We start from the raw sequence: 21,300 nt of genomic DNA on the forward strand, positions 1-21,300 counted from the left end.
GTATAGCTCGGCAGATCAGGAATGTGAACTAAAGCTGTGATTTGAATCTCAGAAAGTTTAGACAAAGGAACTCGATCTCTTGGTCATGAGCAATTGGGCGAAAGAAAGAGTCTGAGAGGAAAATGCTTTCCTTCGGAGAAATATGTAGGTGCACACGTAATTAACCCAGGGCTTTCTGTTAGTCATACGACAGACATTTATTGCACATCTATTATGGGTGAAGTACCTACTAGGGAAAAAGATGTACTGGGTGCCAGTCAAGAAAGAGTGGAAGGGGGGCTGGGGATTTAGCTCAGTGGTAGAGCGCTTACCTAGGAAGCGCAAGGCCCTGGGTTCGGTCCCCAGCTCCGAAAAAAAGAACCAAAAAAAAAAAAAAAAAAGAAAGAAAGAGTGGAAGGAAATGACACGGAGGAGATTATCTGCGGTGAGCTATCACTGCAGAATAAAGTGCACTAAAGAACTGACCGGGTTGTCAAGGAAACCTTTTCTAAGGAAATGATATTTTGGGGCTGGGGATTTAGCTCAGTGGTAGAGTGCTTGCCTAGCAAACGCAAGGCCCTGGGTTCGGTCCCCAGCTCCGAAAAATAGAAAAAAGAAAAAGAAAAAAGAAAAAAAAACTGAGGTAGGAAATGATATTTTAGATGCGATCCCAGTGACATTCACAAGGCGACAGTGGATGAGATTTGTCACCATAACTACTAGCACGCTATGAGAGCACTGCAAAGCAGCACCCGGTACTGAGATTCAATGCACAGGCAAACAAAAGCCCCAGAGTGCCGTCTAGAATGTTTGAACAGATTTTTTTTCTCCTTCTTGCTTTTGGTCATGTTTTTGTTTTGCTTTGAATTTTTTTTCTTCTTGCTTTCCTCTTCTAAGAACCTTTCAGACCATAGTACATTGCAAATATGTCTTTGGTCTTCGTTCCCGTTCCTTCTTCTAGCCACACAACTCCTAAAATTCTTGTGTTTTCTTAGTGATAAGGAGATGTTGCGATTCACAACCAAACCCTTTCAATGTTCATGAGTTTACGCTAATGAAGTGACTTCGGTTGGGACCCCAAGGGACCTCAGAGGACAGAGAATCCAGTGAGAATTTTCAGCCTCACCCACTGATCTTTGGGAAAGGTCACGGCGGGCTGGAGATCCAACTACAGACTTGGACAATGAGCTTGAGAGGTTCTGGACTGGGGAACACTCGGAGGTGCTGGGAGAGGGGCCACGCCTGGAGAAATCACGAGAACTCCACCTGCTTCCTCCCAAGCCCTGTCCTGTGCTCTCTTCCACTTGACTGCTTCTGAGTCAAATGACTTATAATAAACCATTAACAGTAAGTAAGGCGGTGTCTGTGGATTTGTCCAAGCTGCACAGGGCTCTGTACTGTGGCTGAGGTCTGAAGCAGGGGCTCGCTTACAAGATGGAAGAAGGCTTAACCCATGGTATCCATCCAAACCCTGGAAATTAACGCCAGAACTAAACAGACACTCGACAGTTAAACTGCCATCTTTGGTTGTCGATGTGGAAAACACCTCAGAACTGGTGTCAGAAAGAGGACTTGATAGCACAGCTGTGGCTCACAGAAGCATGTGCCTTGGGAAGAAAAAAGAAATGAACCGGAAGAGATTCCTGAGTGGCTACATTGTTACTCACGGTACCAACCACAGCTACAGTGTCCTTATCAGCTACTAAAGGTAAAGGTTCCTAATGGCTAACTCCCAAGGCACTGGGCTGTCCAAGAAATGCAACTAAGTAGACAGAAGTAAGATGTTTAACCCTGTGGGTGCTGTTGTAATAGTTAAATTAGAGGCAGAAAACATATTGGATCAGGCCTTGAAGCCAGACCAAACTCACATTGCATCTGACCTGAGATTCCAAGCTGTGTCCTTAAAAGGGAAAAAATTACACAGAAACAAAATACCATCTTTATCTGGGCAAGGGCAGGAGAGACAGATCAGCCACTAAAACACCTGCTACACAAGCTGAGGAACTGAGTTCAAATCCCCAGCAGCCATGTATATGCCAGGCAGGTGTGGTAGCACCACTGCAACCCTCCATCAGGTGGCAGAGACAGGGGATCTCCCCAACAAACTGACAAGCTAGACAAGCAAACAGGCAGAGGGAGAGCCTGTCTCAACATATAAAGCGGAGAGTAATCAAGAAAGACGCTCAATGTGAACCGCTAACCTCCATTCACCCATGTGCTTCTGCACAGTGTTCACACACACACACACACACGCACACACACACACACACACACACACACACACTTGGGATACCAAGAGCGAGGTCCACGTATGGGAGGGCAAGACCAAGAAATGAAATCAGGGGTACGGTGTGGCCGGAGTGACGTTATTTTGTAAGCCTGTGTCATCAAACTCCTGGAACCCTTACTAGAATGGACTGCAAGCTTATTTAGGGATGGCGTCTTAACTCTGCGGTTTTTCTCTTTCTTTCTAGCTGGGAACGGAACCCAGGACTCTGTGTGTGGTAACTACACACTCTACCCTGAGCAAAGCCCTCTAGCACTGAATCTTGCTTCTTAGATGCTGCCAGTAGTCAGGCGTGCATGGGCTGATGCAGGTTTCCCAATCACAGATGATTCCTGAGGGAACTGACAGCCTCGAAGATGGGATATGAACCACCATAAAGTCTATTCAACTTGCAGTCACTCACCCAACTCCTCTCAAAAACGCCAGCCAAGGGGATCGTCCAGAGAAAGCAATAGCTATACCTCACATACAAAGCCAAGCAGGGCTGGCTTTATGACTGGCAGGATATCCACCGGCTGAATACGCTCATTACCAGGCCACGGTAAATGCCAAAGTTATGCATGTCTGTGAGAATGTACAGAGAAAATGAAAAAGAGGACTGGAAGGAAGGTGAGGATTTTCTTTCTTGTGATGTCATGAAGAATGCGCCGTCGGTGTTAAAATGGAGTGTGAAACTCTCTGGAGTTTCTGTGAGAAGGCAAGGCAGAGGGAGGGATTCAGGAGAGGTTACTTGGAATACTCTTGCTGGGTTTGGGGACAGAGGATTGGTTTCTGGTTGTCCAGTAAGAGGCCTTAAGTTAATTTAAGGCTTGGTATAGGAGCTGGGAACAAGGATGTAATTGCTGGTGTAGACTCAGGAGTAATTGGCACACACACACTCACTCCCAGTCAAGAGCATTATAATCTCTCCGAATTGCACAGCTCCAAGAAGGGCAGTCTCCCCCTGGCTCTCTAAGACCCCCAATGCCAGAGCATGAAGAACACAGGAAATAGGAAAATGAGGCTGACACCCCGAGTTTGATCGCGAGCAAACTGACTCCCACGGATGTCTTCTGACCTTCATAGACACCTTTACCCCCAATAACAATAAATTAAAATTTTTAAAATAATTGAATTGTTGACCAATCAGTCATATCTGGAGAACATGTGCCAAACTATGGACATGTGTTATTTTCTTTTTTTTTTTTTTGGTTCTTTTTTTCCAGCTGGGGACCGAACCCAGGGCCTTGCGCTTCCTAGGCAAGCGCTCTACCACTGAGCTAAATCCCCAACCCCATGTGTTATTTTCATAATGAAAAATGGTAAAGGGCTGGAGAGACGGCTTAGCGGTTAAGAGCACTGACTGCTCTTCCAGAGGTCCTGAGTTCAATTCCCAGCAACCACATGGTGGCTTATAACCATCTATAATAAGTTCTAGCGCCCTCTTCTGGTGTGTCTGAAGACAGCTACAGTGTACTCATACAAATAAAAATTAATTAAAATTTTAAAAAAAGAAAAATGTGATTTTGCTTTGTCTGAGACAGGGTCTCAATATGTTGCTTTGACCATGTAGCCCAGAATGGCCTTAAGTCACGATCCCGCTACCTCAGCTACACAAAATCATACACATGTACCGCCTAATCTGGCAAACAAAAAAAAAAAAAAGTCAGTATAATGTGAACAATGAATGAGTATCTTAAATTCTCAAAATATTGGTGTAGTGTGTGTGCGTGTAACTGTGTGTGTGTATGTCGAGTGAGCACGAGTGACCACAGATACCATAAGTCACCCAGAGACGCTGGTTGTAGCAAGCCACCTGACATGCGCAGTGGGAACCAACATAGGGCTCTCTGGCAGAGCAGCAGAAGTGCTTAACTGCTGAGCCATCTCCCCCCACCCCTAATATCCATGCTCTCACGTAACAAACCATTAAACGCAAACATATGGGAGACGACTTAATCTGAGTTGATTTCACATCTACCTCAACTCTCTCTGTCACCACGAGGTTTTAAACTGTACAAGCATGGCTTACCTCCTGCATCTTCGTCTTCATTGGCTGGGGCTTCTGTACCGTCCACATTTTCAATCTCATGAGGTTTGGGTAAACTGTAGTCATTCAGAGCTTCCGGGCTTTCTAAAAGACAAATGAGGTTTTAAGGATGCAGTCGACTTGGAGAGGTTTGTAAAACCACGCATTGGGTTTGACTTCACGGTCACCAACAGTGATGGCAGTGTTCCTCTAGTGCCCAGCCTCGGCACCCAGTTCTGACAAGTAGTGTCCATGTCACCTACCCCAGCAGGAGCAGATGTGGAGACTCTCAAGGTCTAGAGCTGTGAATGAGGCTTGGGCATCCTGCCGGTTTGCATTCTCAGTATTTCTTCACCCGCATTGGAATGAACTCATTCTCCATCTACAGCAGCGCTTCTCAACCTTCCTAATGCCGCCACCCTTTAACACAGTTCATGTTCTGGTGACCCCTCCTGCCCCCCATACTGGCTGGTTCTGTGTGTCCACTTGACACAAGCTGGAGTTATCACAGAGAAAGGAGCCTCCCTTGAGGAAATGCCTCCATGAGACCCAGCTGTAAGGCATTTTCTCAACTAGTGATCAAGGAGGGAGGACCCAGCCCATCGTGGGTGGTGTCATCCCTGGGCTGGTGTCATCTCGGGCTCTATAAGAAAGCAAGCTGAGCAAGCCAGGGGAAGCAAGCCAGTAAGTAACATCCCTCCATAGCCTCTGCATCAGCTCCTGCTTCCTGATCTGCTTGAGTTCCAGTCCTGACTTCCTTTGGTGATGAACAGCAACGTGGCAGTGTAAGCTGAGTAAACCCTTTCCTCCCAACTTGTTTGTTTCTTGGTCATGATGTTTGTGCAGGAACGGAAACCCTGACTAAGACACCCCCAACCATAAAATTATTTCATTACTACTTCATAAGTATAATTTTGCTACTGTGAGGAATTGGGAAGTAAATATCTGACCTGTAGGATATGTGATCTCAAGACCCACAGGTTGAGAACCACTCGACAGGCATTCTGTCTGCATTGGTATACCTTACAATATCCAGGTGGACACTATTGCTGTTTTTTCCCAACAAATACTAACATGTAGGGTTAAGAGATTCCGAGTGTGAACATAACTGATATGGCCCAATCTGGGAGAAACCGAGAAACCTCTGTATGCCAAATATATTCTCTTGTGTTTATATCGTAAGTATGATTCCATGAAAAACGCAACGGAACCTAGGGTTGTTTGGTCATGCATTCATTTCTTGGTACTTTAAACACAGGATCTCCCTATGTAGCCCAGGCGAGCCTCGAATTCACTATATAGTCTGTGCTGGCCTGGATTCAGTCAAGATCCTCCTGCTTAATCCTCGAGCCGTTATCGGCAACCTATGGCCAAGGCTGTGTCTGATCATACCTGTTCTGTATAAGTCCAGGGGGAAGGATGGATCCAACATTTTCAAAGGTTATTAAAAACAACTACAGGGGCTGGGGATTTAGCTCAGTGGTAGAGCACTTACCTAGGAAGCGCAAGGCCCTGGGTTCGGTCCCCAGCTCCGAAAAAAAGAACCAAGAACCAAAAAAAAAAAAAAAAAAAAAAAAAAAAAAAAAACAACTACAGGCTGGAAAGACAGCTCAGTGGTTAAGAGCAGGACTGCTCTTCCAGAGGTCCTGAGTTCAAATCCCAGCAACCACATGGTGGCTCACAACTATCTGTCATGGGATCCGATGCCCTCTTCTGGTGTGTCTGAGGACAGCAACAGTATATATGTATATACACATATATATATGTATATATATACATATATATACACATATATATATAATTAATAAATCTTTAAAAAAAACCAACTCCTACAACAAAGGACCCAGGGAAGAGATTATATAATGAATTTCTGACCCTTTTCCGGAAATGGTTGCTGACCACGGATTGAAAGGGAAGCTTAACTGAGTAGCCGTGGCACACGCTTTAAATTCCAGCACTTGGAGGCGGAGGCAGGCAGATCTCTGTAAGCTCAAGGGCAGCCTGGTCTACAAATCAAGTTCCAGGACATCTAATATTGTTACACTGAGAAACCCCTGTCTTGAAAAAAAAAAAAAAACCAAAATGCTGCTGCTGCTGGTGATGGTGATGGTGATGATGATGGTGATGGTGCTGATGATGGTGATGGTGATGATGGTGATGATGATGATGGTGACGGTGACAAAATAAAGGGAAGCTTAAGAATCAAAATCAAGCTATTGTCTTTATCAAAACCAATTAGTTGAAAAAAAATCAATGACGTTAACAGAAATCTAATGATCATCGTAGCTGGACTGTAGTTTGACTATGTGGTACTGAAGTATGTGTATGTGTGAACTTACATGTGTGAACTTACACCTGTGTCTAAGTGTGTGGAGGAGGGAAATCAATTTGGATGTCTTCCTTGACTGCTCTTCACTTGGGCCTAGAGCTGGGATCCACCTATCCCTGTCCCTCAGGGCTGGGGTTACAGGTACACGAGGCCACAGGCAGCTTTGTATAGTGTTGGGAATCCAAACTCAGGCCCTTCTTTACCCACTGAGCATCCCCCCACCCCCGGTGCATTTTTATGATGGATCTTAAAGAATCTTTAAGGTGTTTAAGGAGGAGGTACCATATCGGCAAAGGAGCTGTAGTAATTTAATTTTCCCGTTGCATTTTGTCTATGACAAGAAGAGCACTCTCCTGTCTTGGGTGCTTTCCGTTAAAAGCGTCAACAGCAGAGATCGGGCGTTACCTGTGGGCAGAGGTTGCTCCTCAGTGCTTTTCAGCTCCGCACTTGGCTGTATATCTAAAAAAGAAAGGGTTTATGGGTGTTAGCTCCGCGGGACACATTCCCACAGGTTTGAGTGTTTAGCACCTAATGAGGATGTCCCTGGAGAGCCTAGCCGGCAGAATTCCTCTTTCAGGGCAGAACGCGGTTCCTCATGCTCCCCCTAATGGTGCTGTAAGGAGAATGGAAGGAGTTGTCCAGGCAGCAGCAGACTCAGAACTCTCTTCCACCTCCACTTGTACTAAGAAGGATGAGAGAAAGTGGGTCACGGGGACGTAACGGTGCCCACCTTTAATCCCGGCACTCAGGAGGCAGGGGCAGGCAGATCTTAGTGAGTTTAGGGCCAGCCTGGTCTCCAGATCAAGTTCTAGACCAGCCACAGCTATATAATGAAACCCTATTTAAAAATTTACATTAAATAAAATTAATAGGCAGTGTATACAGAAAAAATTTAGATATACCTTTTTCCATATGTGTGTGTGTGTGTGTTCGAGCATGCACACGCACACACACAGTTTTACTGATTCCTGCATTAGAATGAAGCAGCGTTCTTCTAATCCAAGCTAGACTATTCATTATTTGTGTTTACCAAAACCACTCAGTTGAAAAAGGTCAAACCAAGCCCCAGTGATCGACATTCAAATTTATGCGGTGTCTCTGACCTCTCTGAAAAAGACAGGAGGGAAGGGGGAGGGAGGAAGAGAAGTAAAGCAGTACACACGCACATGTTTAAAAAGAAGTCAGTTACAAAAGAACAGAAGGGCGATAGGGAGGGGAGGAAGAAGAAGGGGAGGGAGCAGAAACTACACCGAGCGCTCATTAACCCACAACCGGATTCACATCACAACCCCATCCATCAGTCTACTCATCCATCAGTTCAGACAAATTTCCAAAAAGTGATATCAGTATTTATCACCCTATGACATGTCACCACAAACATTGCTAAATCGTACATTTTATAAGATTTGAAGGTAAAGTTTATAAGCAGGCAAATGTCTATATTTTAAGTGTGCCACTTATTAAAAGTGTGTATCGGGGTTGGGGATTTAGCTCAGTGGTAGAGCGCTTGCTTAGGAAGCGCAAGGCCCTGGGTTCGGTCCCCAGCTCCGAAAAAAAGAACCAAAATAAATAAATAAATAAATAAATAAATAAATAAATAAATAAATAAATAAAAGTGTGTATCTCTGTGTAATGCAAATGTCTATATTTTAAGTGTGCCACTTATTAAAAGTGTGTATCTCTGTGTAATGCAAATGTCTACACGTAAGCGTTCATGTCTGTAAATCCTAGGACCCGGGAGTCTTAGGACTATGGGTTTGAGGTCAGCCTGGGCTACATAATGAGACTCCATGGGGAAGGGAGGGGAAGGAAGAAGGGAACGGGGAGGAAAGGAGAGCAGAGGGAAGAGAAGCAGTGAGAAGAGAGGTGTACAGGGCGGAGTGTGACGATGGCCTCAGAAGGGGGTCCCCATGAGCCCTTCCCAGTCAGTCCTTACACACACACACACACACACACACACACACACACACACACACACACACATTCTTCCACTGTAGCTAGTTTAACTTATTTTAGATGATGTGAAGTCTTTTGTCTAAGGCTTCTTTAATTTAATGATCTGGGAGCCATGTGTTTAACGATGATTCTCATTAGCTTTTTTTTTTTTTAAAGTGGTATCCCACTGTACAAATCCACCGCCTATCTACCCTCCTGTTGAGGAATATTTAAACCATGTCTAATTTCTTTGTTGTTGTTTGTTTGTTAAGTCTCACTATGTAACCCTGACTGGCTTGGAACTCAGTCTAGCCTTGAACTCATAGAAATCCATTTACTTCTGCCTCCTGGGATTAGAGCTGTGTACCAGCATACCCAGCTGTTTCTAGGTTTCATTATTTTAAATAAAACTACTGAGTTTTTGTTGTTGTTCCTGCTGTTTGGTTTTGGGTTTTTTTGTTTTGTTTTGTTTTTTTGTTGTTTTTTTTTTTTTTTTTTTTTTTTTTTTGAAAAAGTAGACTTGAGGGCTGGAGAGATGGCTCAGTGGTTAAGGGTACTGAACGCTCTTCCAGAGGTCCTGAGTTCAATCCCCAGCAACCACATGGTGGCTCACAACCATCTGTAATGGGATCTGATGCCCTCTTCTGGTGTGTCTGAAGACAGCTACAGTATACTTATATACAATAAGTATATAAATCTTAATAAATAAATAAATAAATAAATAAATAAATCTTTTTTTAAAAAAGTAGACGAGGCTAGAGAGATGGCTCAGCAGCTGAGAGCATTTGCTGCTCTTGCAGAGGACCTGGGTTCAGATCCCAGCACCCACATGGCTGCTGACAACTGCCTGTGACCCCAGTTCCAGAGAAGGATGCCCCGTCTTCTGAACTCTGAAGGCGCATGTGTGGTGTAAACACATACATGCGGGCAGAACGCTCATGCACATAAAATAAATAAATCTTTAAAAAAAAACTTTAACAATGAGCTTAAGTTTTAAGATAGTTTTAAATCTGTTGGGAAATCATGAAATCGGGTGCAACATATTCTCCACATAGAGCCTCCTCTCTTAATCGACATCTTATTGTTAGCATGGGCCATCTGCTATACCTCTCGAGCAGATATCAATATTCTAGATTATTATTATTATTATTATTATTATTATTATTATTATTATTATTATTATTAGATATCGGTAATCCAGACTTCCTTTTGTCCCGTCCAATGCCGGCAGACATTAGTTTAGTTACCGTATCCCCTTAGGTTCCTCGTGGTTAGTTAGTGTCTCAGACTTTCCTTGTTTGGGCGACCTTGACAGTTTTGAGAGATGGGCAGGTATTTCAGAGGCTGTCCCTCAGCTGGGAGGTGTTTGCTTTTCTCATGAGTGCACTGGAGCCATGGGCTTTCAGATCTCTTGGGTAAACACCCAGGTGTCGAGTTACTGGGTCATGGAGTGGGTATATGTTTAGTTTTAATAGAAACTGCCAGAACTTGTTCCAAAGTGGTTGTACCACCAGCAAAATATGTGTTCTGCCCGTTGCTCTGCGTCCTCGCCCATCATGAATTTCATTGACTTCATGATGAGATAAATTCCTGAGATTACGTCCCTGACACTCCTGGGACACGACCCTGCCTGCTTAGGAGTTAACCGCTATGGTGTGTATTGAGGACCCAACCACTAACCGGTTTATAAAGGATTTGTGAGTTTATGTCTGGATGGCTCAGACCTATACTTCATAAAATTTCTTCATTAGACTTTTTTTTTTTTGTGGTCATTTTTGTAGCATTCCCTCCTTTCTTTTAAAAATTCCCGTCAAACTGACTATGTTTCCCCTCTCATGTTTATTTATGGTAACATCTAAAGTAACCGTGCTTAGATTGAAGTCCCAGCTTCCTATTTTAAACAGATATGGGGCCAATTCAGATTTTTAGTCCATTTGTTTTGGCGAGTTTTACTTTTTGATGGTTCTGCCTATTTTTTCTTTTTTCTTTTTCTTTTTCTTTTTTTTCTTTTTTTTTTTTGGTTCTTTTTTTCAGAGCTGGGGACTGAACCCAGGGCCTTGTGCTTGCTAGGCAAGCGCTCTACCACTGAGCTAAATCCCCAACCCCCTAATTTTTCTAATGGTCTAATTTCTTGGAAAGAGATTCCTGTGGTCATGCCACGCTCCCATCCCCACCCTCATCATCTCTTTCTTTTCCCGTAGGAACTACACTTGGGTTCTCTTTTCTCAGTTTCCATTTTGACAATCTTGGGCCGCTTTTCCTTGTTAGGGAGACTGTCTTCTCCTCAAATAACCAACTTTTGATTTGGGGACTTTTCTCTGCGTTTTCTCTGTTCTTCATTACTTCTCCGTATTGCTTCCTTCCAGCTTAATTTGCCCTCCTTTTTTAGCCTATTAAGGTGAAACTGTGGTAAACTGCTTTTATTCCTGCTTTGTGATTGTGAACACTTAGGCTGCACACCGTGCCCCCGAGTACTGTGTTTGCTGCATCTATGAATCTGACTCCTTAGCCTCACTGTGATTTATCTCACTGGGACTCCTTCAGTCCGATGGTTATTTTAGTTAAACTTGTTTAATTTGTAGACATTTAGCAGAATTTGTGAGCTCTCTGTCCTTCCACATTTATTGATTTCTGGGCAAGAGATGTATCCCCATGGCAGACCATGCGCATGGTCCAGGGTTCAATTCCTTTATTGCAAAAAAGGGAAACGCAATGCAAAAAGGGAAACGCAAAGCAAAAAGTAAAAAGATTTTTAATTCTATTCTACTACAGTAAAAAACAAACAAACAAACAAACAAACAAAAAAAACTATGATTTCAGTCCATTTCAGCCTAGGGTGGGTTTTGTTTTTTGTTGTTGTATTTGCTTTTTTGTTTTGTTTTGTTTTGTTTCTTGAGACAGGGTTTTTTCTGTGTAGCCCTGGCTGTCCTGAAACTCACTATAGACCGGGGTGGCCTTGAACTCACAGAGATCTGTCTAACTTTGCCTACCAAGTGCTGGGATTAACCACCCCCTATTTCTGTGCTTTTGCAATCATGAAGTCTTGTTTGCTTTCTTGGGAAGAGCAGGCCACAGGTGGATGGAAAAACACATTGTGCCGTGTACTGGCTGATGCACGCCCATGAGACCAAAGTAACTCACAGTACCGCTAACACCTGCCAAGGTTGTACTTCTAGTTGTCTGTCTGTCTGTCTAAGCTGCTCAAGGAAGACTCTTAAATCCCCCAAACACTATTATTCGCCTGTCTGTTTCTGTCTGTTCTGAGGCTGTAAGACAAACCTTCAGTTTTCCACACTTGGCTTCCTGACTAGATCAGACCAGCTCGCCAGCTCACGGCGGCTAGCAGCCATTTTAACCTTTCTTTCCACTCTGCAACCTTTACCCTCTGGTTGTCACGTGTCATACCTAAATATATCACAAACTTTACAAGACGACACCATTAATTTTTTTTTGCTCTAGATCGTCACATTTTATTTTATGGTAATCAAGAGGAAATTTTACTTTGGCTTTGCCCACATAGCGAGTATTTCCGGTGCTTTTTATTTCTTTTTTTTTCAGGAACGCCTGGTTCTTATCTAATAGCGATTTGCCTACCACTTGAAGAACTTCAACTAATACAGTAGTACCACTAACCTGAGTATGGGTACAGTTTCTCAGAACGTTCATTTATTTTAGCTATACCTTTATATATTTTTTTCTATTCTTTTTTTTGGAGCTGGGGACCGAACCCAGGGCCTTGCGCTTGCTAGGCAAGTGCTCTACCACTGAGCCAAATCCCCAACCCCTACACCTTTATTTTGTTTTACTTAAATTTTATTTGGGGACTGGAGAGCTGAATCCATGGTTAAGAACACTGGCTGCTCTTCCAGAGGACCTGGGTTCAATTCCCAGCTCCCACATGGCAGCTCACAATCGTCTGTGACTCTAGTTCTAAGACACCCAACATCCTCTCATGGCCTCCCTAGGCACCAGGCACGTGGTGCACACACATACATGTAAGCAAACTATCCACACACATAAAATAAAAATAATGAAAACATTCTTAAAAGAAATCTTATTAGATACAGAATTCTGATCCCAAGTATGCCACCATTAACCCCAGCACTTGGGAGGCTGAGATAGGAAACTCTGAGTTCAAGGCCAGCTTGGCCTACATGAGCTAACAGGCCAGTCAGGTCAACACAGAGAGACCCTGTTGTGAATGTTTCTGGATTGAGCCAGGCACAACACCTCACACCTGTCATCTCAGAACTTCAGAGGACAAAGCAGGAGGATTGCCCTGAGTTAGAAGCTTTGTGTGTATATTAAGTCCCAGGCCCGCCTGGACTCTTCAGTGAGACCTAAAACAAAAAGCGAAAACTGAAATCTTAGCTTGGCAGTTTTTCCCTCCTTCTTCTATCCCCTTAAAGATTGCGCGGAATTCTGGACTCTACGTTTCTGGTAAGAAGTCAGTGGACTATTCTTTTTTTTTTTTTTGGTTCTTTTTTTCGGAGCTGGGGACCGAACCCAGGGCCTTGCTCTTGCTAGGCAAGCGCTCTACCACTGAGCTAAATCCCCAACCCGTCAGTGGACTATTCTTGCTCTAACTTGTGTTCTTTTTCAGAATGTTCCCCCTTTACCTTGACTTATAGCTGTTGACCATGACAGGACTAGGTGAGATTTTATTTGAATTTTCCTACCTGAACTCTTCAATAAAGTGAGGGCTTTTAACAAACTGAACCGTTCTCGGGGGCTGAGGGGGGGGGGGTTCTCCACATACCTCTGCTCGTTCTGTTTTTCTTCTATGTTCGATTACAAGTGCGTGTGTTAGGGATTTCCCACACCTCCTCTGAGACTTGTCTTTCTCATCCTAGTGATTTCACCTCTCACACTCACAGTGAATGATTTATATTTTTTGCAGGCTGTGACTATGTAGCCCAGGTTGGCCTGAAACTTACTTTGTAGTTTAGACGATTCTTGAATTCATCATCCTCCTGCCTCTGCCTTCTTAGTGCTGGGATACACCAGATCCCAGTCACTCTTCTGTGGTCTTAATTTGCTGTTAAGTCCATCCAAAGAGTTTCTTGAAGATTTTAATTCTAAAATTTTTATCTTTGTTATGGTTTCTTTGCCAACATTTCCCACGTGTTAATTCATTGTGTGTGTGTTTTCCTTTACATTTTTCGACATATTCACAGTTGTACTAGATTCTCCCCAAAATCTTTCCAATATTCCTGTATCATCTGGGCCCAGTCCTCATTAGTTTTTCTTGCCCTGAAGGAAGAAATATCACATTTTCTTGCTTCTTCCTATGACCCAACACTTTTGGATTGTATTCTGGACATCCTAAATGATACGTTGCAGAAATGCTAAATTCTCTTACATTTCTCTAAACGGTGTAGGAATTGGGGAGGGGGCAGTTAATTGTGGTTGTTTTTAGTTTATAAAACATGCAGTTAACTTATCTGGGTTAACGTTCTAATTCTGCCTCGTCACCTGGGATAAAGAGCAGCCAGAGTGACACCAATGGCAGGCACCACAGAGATTTTATAATTCCAAGGATACCTGAATGAGTTGGTCACCCTAAAGAAACATAAATTTCACAGTTCAGCTTCAGATGGGGTCGAGTGCAAACATGCACATGCACACACATGCCACACACCCCCAAATATGCACCCACATGCATGTACACACACATGCACACACACAGACTTCCATAATCAACCAGACATTTCATACTCCCCTTTGGCCTTTTCCATATCAGGGTTCTTCCCATTACTTCTTTTTTTTTTTCTTTTTTTCCCTTTTTTTCGGAGCTGGGGACCAAACCCAGGGCCTTGAGCTTGCTAGGCAAGTGCTCTACCACTGAGCTAAATCCCCAAACCCCCTTCCCATTACTTCTAATTGCTTATAGTTTTTCATTGTTGTTGTCATCATTGTTGTAGTTTTAATTAAGATCGTAGATTCTGGATGCAAGCTTTAGTATTTCTGAGGTTTAAGATGGAGTCTATTCTTAAAGGAAAAACTCGTAAGACAGGCTGTGTCTTGTGCTTTCAGGTGATAGTTTTTTTTTTTTTTTAACTACATGTTATCCAGAATCTGCAATTTGTTTTCTCTGGGAATAATGGTTTGGTATCTCCTGTGTAGCTGAAATTTTTTTTAGCTCTGCTTTTACTTTCATGGTGATGACTGTGCAAAGCTGTTCAGGATGATACTGATTACAGGTCACAGCACACGAAGTCATCAGGTTATTTCCAGGTTGCTTTGAACGATCCAGTCACCCTACCTACATTCTATTCTGATCAAGAAAGCTCGGTGTGTCAGCCATTCCATTGCTAGCAACAAACTATGAAGGCATAAGAAGCACATGAATTTAAAAGATTAGAAAAAACAGCAGTTTGGCATGAGGTATCAGGACCCAAGCCCTTGGGAGGCACAACTGGGGGTGAGGCATCAAGAGTTCAAGGTCACTCTCTATAGCTGTACGATGAACACTCTCCACAGGGTGAGAGGGGAACGCAGAGCTAGTTCAAAAGTGTCATGAGCAACTGTCGTGTGGAATGAACTTCTTTTAGTTAAATATAGCAAGACAGCCTTTGATTTGGTGGCTGAAAAGCCCATGTTTCCCTTGAACCTTTAAAATCCTTAAAATAGCTCTCACTAATACTTAGTGGAAACTATGGCTTGGCTATGAGGGGTAGAGTGCTTGGCTCACACTCGGAAGGACCCCGGGGTCTATCTTCAAAAGGAATGGACTAATATTGAATGTGTAAGCCTGTTGTGTTGGACCTAAAGGCAGACACAAATCCCTGGCTCCTATTGAATATAAAACATGTTTATAAATGTGTGTACGTGAGCACCCATAAACAAACACAGCCCTCTTTGCCGGTATCATCTGGAAACAGAGCCACAGACAGCTCCCAGCCTCTGACAGAACATCCAAATATCATTCTTCTCTTCGAGGAACCAGGCTCCCTGGAGAAACAGCTGATACTAGGGAAAGAACAAGACAGATTGGAAACATTTTTTTCTATGCCAGAGGCAATGAAGAGATCATAGAAGGAAGAGAATGTCTTCGGACACAGAAGTCATCACTGAAGAGTTTCTTCTACCCAACCAGCATTGGTGAGCATTGAAACAAACAGATGCAGGCACATAAAACAAGTGCACATTTTTATGCACATAAAATAAAACAAGTGCACCATTTAATTCATTTAAAAAAGTAAGTCTGATGATAAATAGGCGATTTATGTGGTTTCAAAATACTCGTGAACTAGTTCAATTTATGTGTGTGTATCTGAGTTAGTGGATTCCCTTTGTGTGGTCGGAGATGCCAGAGGTGGCCAGAAGAAATTGTCTGATCCCTCGAAGCTGGAGTTACAGGTGGTAAGGAGCCACCTACCGTGTACCAAGAACTGAACTGGGGTTCTCTGGAAGAGCAACAAGAGCTCTTAACAGCCAAGCCATCTCTCCAGACCCCCAAAGTACTTCTTTCCAATCCTTAAAAATCATAGGGGTTAGGGATTTAGCTCAGTGGTAGAGCGCTTGCCTAGCAAGCGCAAGGCCCTGGGTCGGGTCCCCAGCTCCGGAAAAAAAGAAAAAAAAAATCATAGAGATGGTAGAATAGTTACATAGTGGCAAATCCTGGTTGACAAGAGGTATGGAGTCATGCATCACCATCTCTGGTGTGCACTCTAATACTTACAGAGCAGGAATCATGCCACAAGAGATCAACCTAATTTTAGGGGAGAGCTCACAAAGTAACCAGCTCTCGATCCTGCAAAGGTCAAAGTCATGACAGCTTGAGGGACTGCTCTAGACTGCAAGTGGAGACGTGACGGGGACCACGGCGTGCTCTGGACTAAATCCTCTTGTGGGAACGAGTGTCACAGACACAATCAGAGCACTGATGGGGCAGAGGATAAATTGGTAGTAATTTACCAGTGTTCACTTCCTGGTTTCGATGGCTGCACTGTGGTTATGCCTGAGACAGGACATACACTTTAAAGAGCACAGAGCGATACGGATCAACTCAGCAACTCATGCTCAAAAATTTTCCGGAAAAAAAAAAAAAAGGTCTTTTTTGCACTATACTGCAACTTTTCTGCGAGCTTGATAGTGTTTTTACTTTTATTGCAGAAGGGGGCCGGGGGGTGGGGGGGAAGCTAGCTGCGAACTTTCAACTGTGTGCTGGGAGGATTCGTAAAGGGAACAAAGGGAAGACAGTTCAAAGGCCTGCAGAGCAACGGTCTTGTGGCAACATCTCTTAGTTACCTACAACAAAGTCACCTTGGGTTTGGTTTGGTGGTCGAAAGGCAGAGAGTCCTGCTCCCGGGACCTTTTAAGCTCTCTGGCGATGACATTTAAGTTGGTTTCAACACATTTCAGATACCTGGTGTGTTCTGGAAACAGCAGCAAAAAATAACTGAGTGCAGCTCAGAGAGAAAAGGGAGGTCCCCGACCACCTTAGCGCTGGTAACTTCAGAGAGACATTTAAGCAGCCTATACCAGGCCACGGAGATGGTTTTCCCAGGTTAGCCAGCATTGATGTCCAAAAGAGTCCAGGAAAAGGGTATTGGAACCACCGGAGTTGGAGTCACAGGAGGGTGGGAGGCATTCTGTAAGTGCTGGGCATCGAACTCTGGTCCTTTAGGCAGAGCAGTCTGAACTCTTAGCGGCTGAACCATCTCCAGTCCTGATTGTAATTTTATAGAGGTCAGTAGGCTATGACTGAGATGGTTGATGAACCCATTGGGTAAGAGCATTAAAGGAGATTTCTTTCCTTGCTTCCCACAGCCGTTTGCTCTTAGTGATTTATGGCTACATGGGCAATCTCAGTTGTTTCTTTCTGAGTGCTGAAGTCAGGCCTCCATTGCATTATGGGAGACGACAATTTCACAACGCTTCCCCCGCTCCCCAACACTTTTAATTTATTTTGGGAGAACTGGGGATTGAACCCGGTGCCTCACATATGCTAAGCAAACTCTCCACCCCTGAGCTGTATACCCAGCCCCAAAGATGACAGTCTCAATTTTCTTTTTTCTTTTTAATCCCTTTTTGATTATCTTTTCACTGCCAAAGATGACACACAAGAATTTTCTTTTTCTTTTTCTTTTTTTTTTTTTTTGGTTCTTTTTTTTCGGAGCTGGGGACCGAACCCAGGGCCTTGCGCTTCCTAGGTAAGCGCTCTACCACTGAGCTAAATCCCCAGCCCAAGAATTTTCATTTTTTAAAGAACTTTCAAGATGCCAACATTTTCTGTATTTTTTTTAAATTTATTTTTATTTATTATATATAAGTACACTGTAGTTGTCTTCAGACACACCAGAAGAGGGCATCAGATCTCATTACAGATGGTTGTGAGCCACCATGTGGTTGCTGGGATTTGAACTCAGGACCTCTGGAAGAGCAGTCACTGCTCTTAACCGCTGAGCCATCTCTCCAGCTCCATTTTCTGTATTTTATGTGCTACAAAATGACCGTGATGGTTTACAGATAAAATTTAAACCTAGAAACGACAGTAGTCTCTCTGGCTAGGATATCAGAATTTATATCTAAGCTTAGAGCTCTTTACTTACAACATAACTTAATGCCCGCATTTACAACAAAATGTGCGAGCAGAGTTTACTCGAATGTCTATAAAACTCGCCTTTATTGTCTAATAGTATTAAATAATTATCACTAACAGACTTCTCCTCTTCAGAGATCAGGTTTCCACCCACTGGTTTACTGAGTAGAAGCTGAGGGAGGACACGAAGGAGAACAAAATGGCGAACCAGATAGAACTTGTCCTGAGCTGCTCAGCGCTAACCGTGTTCAACCCTCAACCCCACAGACGCCACCTCAATGCTGGGCTTTACTTGTCCTCACGATGGTCAAGTGACACTCTTACGTCCACACTCTTTTTATAATATTAGTCTTTTATCTAAAATGTCCACTTTTGCTTTCTAGATGAATCTTTGGAAATTTAACTAATCCTTTGGACCGTAATTGTGGCAGCTTGCATTTCTGTGAAGCCCTCTGCCGGGCCTCATAGCCGCCACCACTGACTGGCATTCCTGATATGTCACCAGAGGATGAAAAGTGACCCCTGTAGCAAGAAAACCATGAGGATGTCCGAACAGGGAGCCGGAAGTGATGTCTTTAGCAGGTCATCAATCCTGTCACCTGGTGCTTGTAAGTCCTTGGACGTTCACAGTACAGACTCTGCTTAGGTCTTCCCAGCAACGCCTCGGTCTTTACCGTTGTTGGTTCGTTTGTTCGTTTTTTGGTCTCTATTTTTGTTTTTTGTTTTTGTTTTTAGTGTCCTTCCTTAAAAACACCTAGACAGATTTCCTGAAATGCCCACGTAAGGTCCTGGTTCGGTCTGGGGGTTCATGCAGGGTAAGTCATTACTCAGATGCCACCTCTCAGTTCCCCTGACCACAAAGAGTGCTTTCCTAGGAGACCGTTTTGTTGGCACCTGATCCCACAAACAAACAAACAAACAAACAAACAAAAAAGCAGCCTCAAGCATTGAGCCCAGTCCGACAGTGAGGTTTCTTTTCATGGGATGCCACTGCTGAGATATGCGTGCAAATGACAGCTGCAACTGTCCCCATTTTACAGACAATCTTCAGATGCAGGGGCCAGGCACAGTGGTGCACACTTTAATGCACTGCATTGGTGGGTGGCGGTCGGGAGGGGGGAGGGGGGAGAGAGATGAATCTCGGAGTTCAAGGCCAGCCAGTCTATAGAATGAGTGCCACTGTTGTTTGGGGACCTTAATTCGTGCTTTTTTTCAATGCTCCTATGTGGAATATAATCTGTGAAGGCTACACTGAGCAGTGATCTCCAGGTCCTGTTGCTTTCAAACATCTCAGTCTAACTTCGTGTTACTGCAGACTGAGGCAGGGGGAGAAGGGAAAAGAATACACCTCAAAGCTAGAGGGTCCAGGGGACTGGCGAGATGGCAGATGGCTCAGTGGTTAAGAGCACTGACTGCTCTCCCAGAGGACCCGGGTTCAATTCCCTTCAACCACATGGTGGCTCACAACCATCTGTAATGGGATCTGATGCCCTCTTCTGGTGTGTCTGAAGACAGTGACAGTGTACTCATGTACATAAATAAATCAGTCCAAAAAAAAAAAAAAAAAGAGCTTCCTTCTGTGATTCTCAGGATTAAGGTAAACAATTGAGAAATATCAAGTCTTCTTTAAGAAAAACAGATTGAATATAGCCATGGTAGCTGTTTGTCCTACTCTGCCCTTTTATATAATGTATTAAGTTTTCCCCTAAATTAAGGATCTAACAGGGAACTGCACACTATAGGCCCGAAAAGACAATTACTACTAAAATAAGAAGTTGATTGACCAGTGTTATTTTTCCTGTGAAGTTAGTTACCCTAAAATTGTACCTATACATATATGAATTTCTATTGTACCATTTTTCTTACCAATTTCTTGGCTGTCACACGACACCAAACGAATGTGAAAAAGGCTGGAAGGATGGGCATTGCATGTCATGCTAATGAAGGGAAAATATTCTCACTTAAGTGACTGAGCCCTCTGTGTTCAAAGTGAGACTCTTGTTTTACAGCTGTTAAAACGCCTGGTTTCGCCGTAACAGCATAATTCAAAGTACATACAGCTGAACACGGCAGCGGACGCCTGCAATCCTAGCCTTGGGGAGGTGGAGTCGGAAGAAACAACCATTCAGTCATCCTCAGGTGCATACATTGCTAGTTCAAGGGGAAACAGTGAGCTCAGGTCCCCAAAAAAACCCCAAAAACAAAAAACCAAAGCCTCAACAGAAAGCTACCCAGTCTCTGAGACAGTGCTCCATTTAACACTGCTATTTTTCATTAAATATTTGTACAGGAAGTGATGGGTAGACCTGTACCCTACTGGACTCCATTAGACTTTTTTCTAAGGTTCTTGTATGCTCAAAGTTTTCCTGCGTAAATACACAAGATTAGGCTGCATGTGGCAGTGGATGCCTGAGGGCAGATCTCTGTAAGTTCGAGGACAGCCTAGCCTACCCGGAGAGTTCCAGGCCGTCCAGGGCTACTTAGTAAGACTCTATCTAAAACTAATAATAAAGCTGAGAGATATGAATTATGCTGTAAGTTTTGGTAAAAAAAAATATGGCTTTTCAAACAATTTGATTTTGTTCTGTTGTATACTGCCACTAAACATATAAATGTAAACATCACGGACTTGGGCTAGAGATCTAGATTAGTATGGTGCTTGCCCAGCCCTCGCAAAGCCATGGGTTCAGTCTCCAGAGCCCCATGAATTGGGGGTAGTGGTATGTTCCTATCACCCAAGCATCTGGACACGGAGGCAAGAAGGATCAAAAGTTCAAAGTCATTCTCAGCTACAAAAGCAATTTGAAAAGTCAGCCTAAGATACGTGAGCTCTTATCAAAAAAAAAAAAGAAAGAAAGAAAGAAAGAAGAAAAAAAGAAAGAAATTAAAGAAAAGAAAAGAAAAGAAAAGAAAAGAAAAGAAAAGAAAAGAGAAAAAGGAAAAGCTCAAATCCTGTAATCCTGTTGAGTTAAAAATCCAGAGGGCGGGTGAACTGGCCCAAAGGGGTAAAGGCCACCAAATCTGAGGACCAGAGCTGGGTCCCTTGGACACATACGGTAGAAAGAGAGAACTGATTCCTGAAAGGTGTCCTCTGACCTCCACACAAATGCTATGGCATGAACCCCTCTCCCCATACACAATACATACATACATACATACATACATATATTCATACATGCGTTCATACATACATACACACACATATATACATGCAT

At 43.4% G+C, this 21,300-nt stretch overlaps 1 protein-coding gene and 1 long non-coding RNA gene across 6 annotated transcripts in view; one reads left to right on the top strand and one right to left on the bottom strand.

Annotated features, from left to right (window-relative positions):
- Ikzf3 (IKAROS family zinc finger 3) overlaps positions 1-21,300 on the bottom strand; it is a 93,218-nt gene that overhangs the window by 58,067 nt on the left and 13,851 nt on the right. For 3 of the 5 annotated variants that reach the window (XM_087572201.1, NM_001107047.1, XM_087572203.1), the window contains 2 exon segments: positions 7,009-7,062; positions 4,278-4,379 (listed from right to left, as the gene is read on the bottom strand). In XM_087572201.1, the coding sequence (XP_087428327.1) occupies positions 4,278-4,379; positions 7,009-7,062 (156 nt within the window). 5 annotated transcript variants of the gene reach the window in all.
- On the top strand, positions 1,162-3,764 carry LOC134480865 (uncharacterized). Its single transcript, XR_015632071.1, has 2 exons — positions 1,162-1,687; positions 2,454-3,764. It is a non-coding gene; the product is annotated as an uncharacterized LOC134480865 (long non-coding RNA).

The sequence above is a fragment of the Rattus norvegicus genome, chromosome 10 (genome assembly GCF_021556685.1).
Source record: "Rattus norvegicus strain SHRSP/BbbUtx chromosome 10, alternate assembly SHRSP_T2T, whole genome shotgun sequence".
In the NCBI taxonomy this organism is placed as follows: domain Eukaryota; kingdom Metazoa; phylum Chordata; class Mammalia; order Rodentia; family Muridae; genus Rattus; species Rattus norvegicus.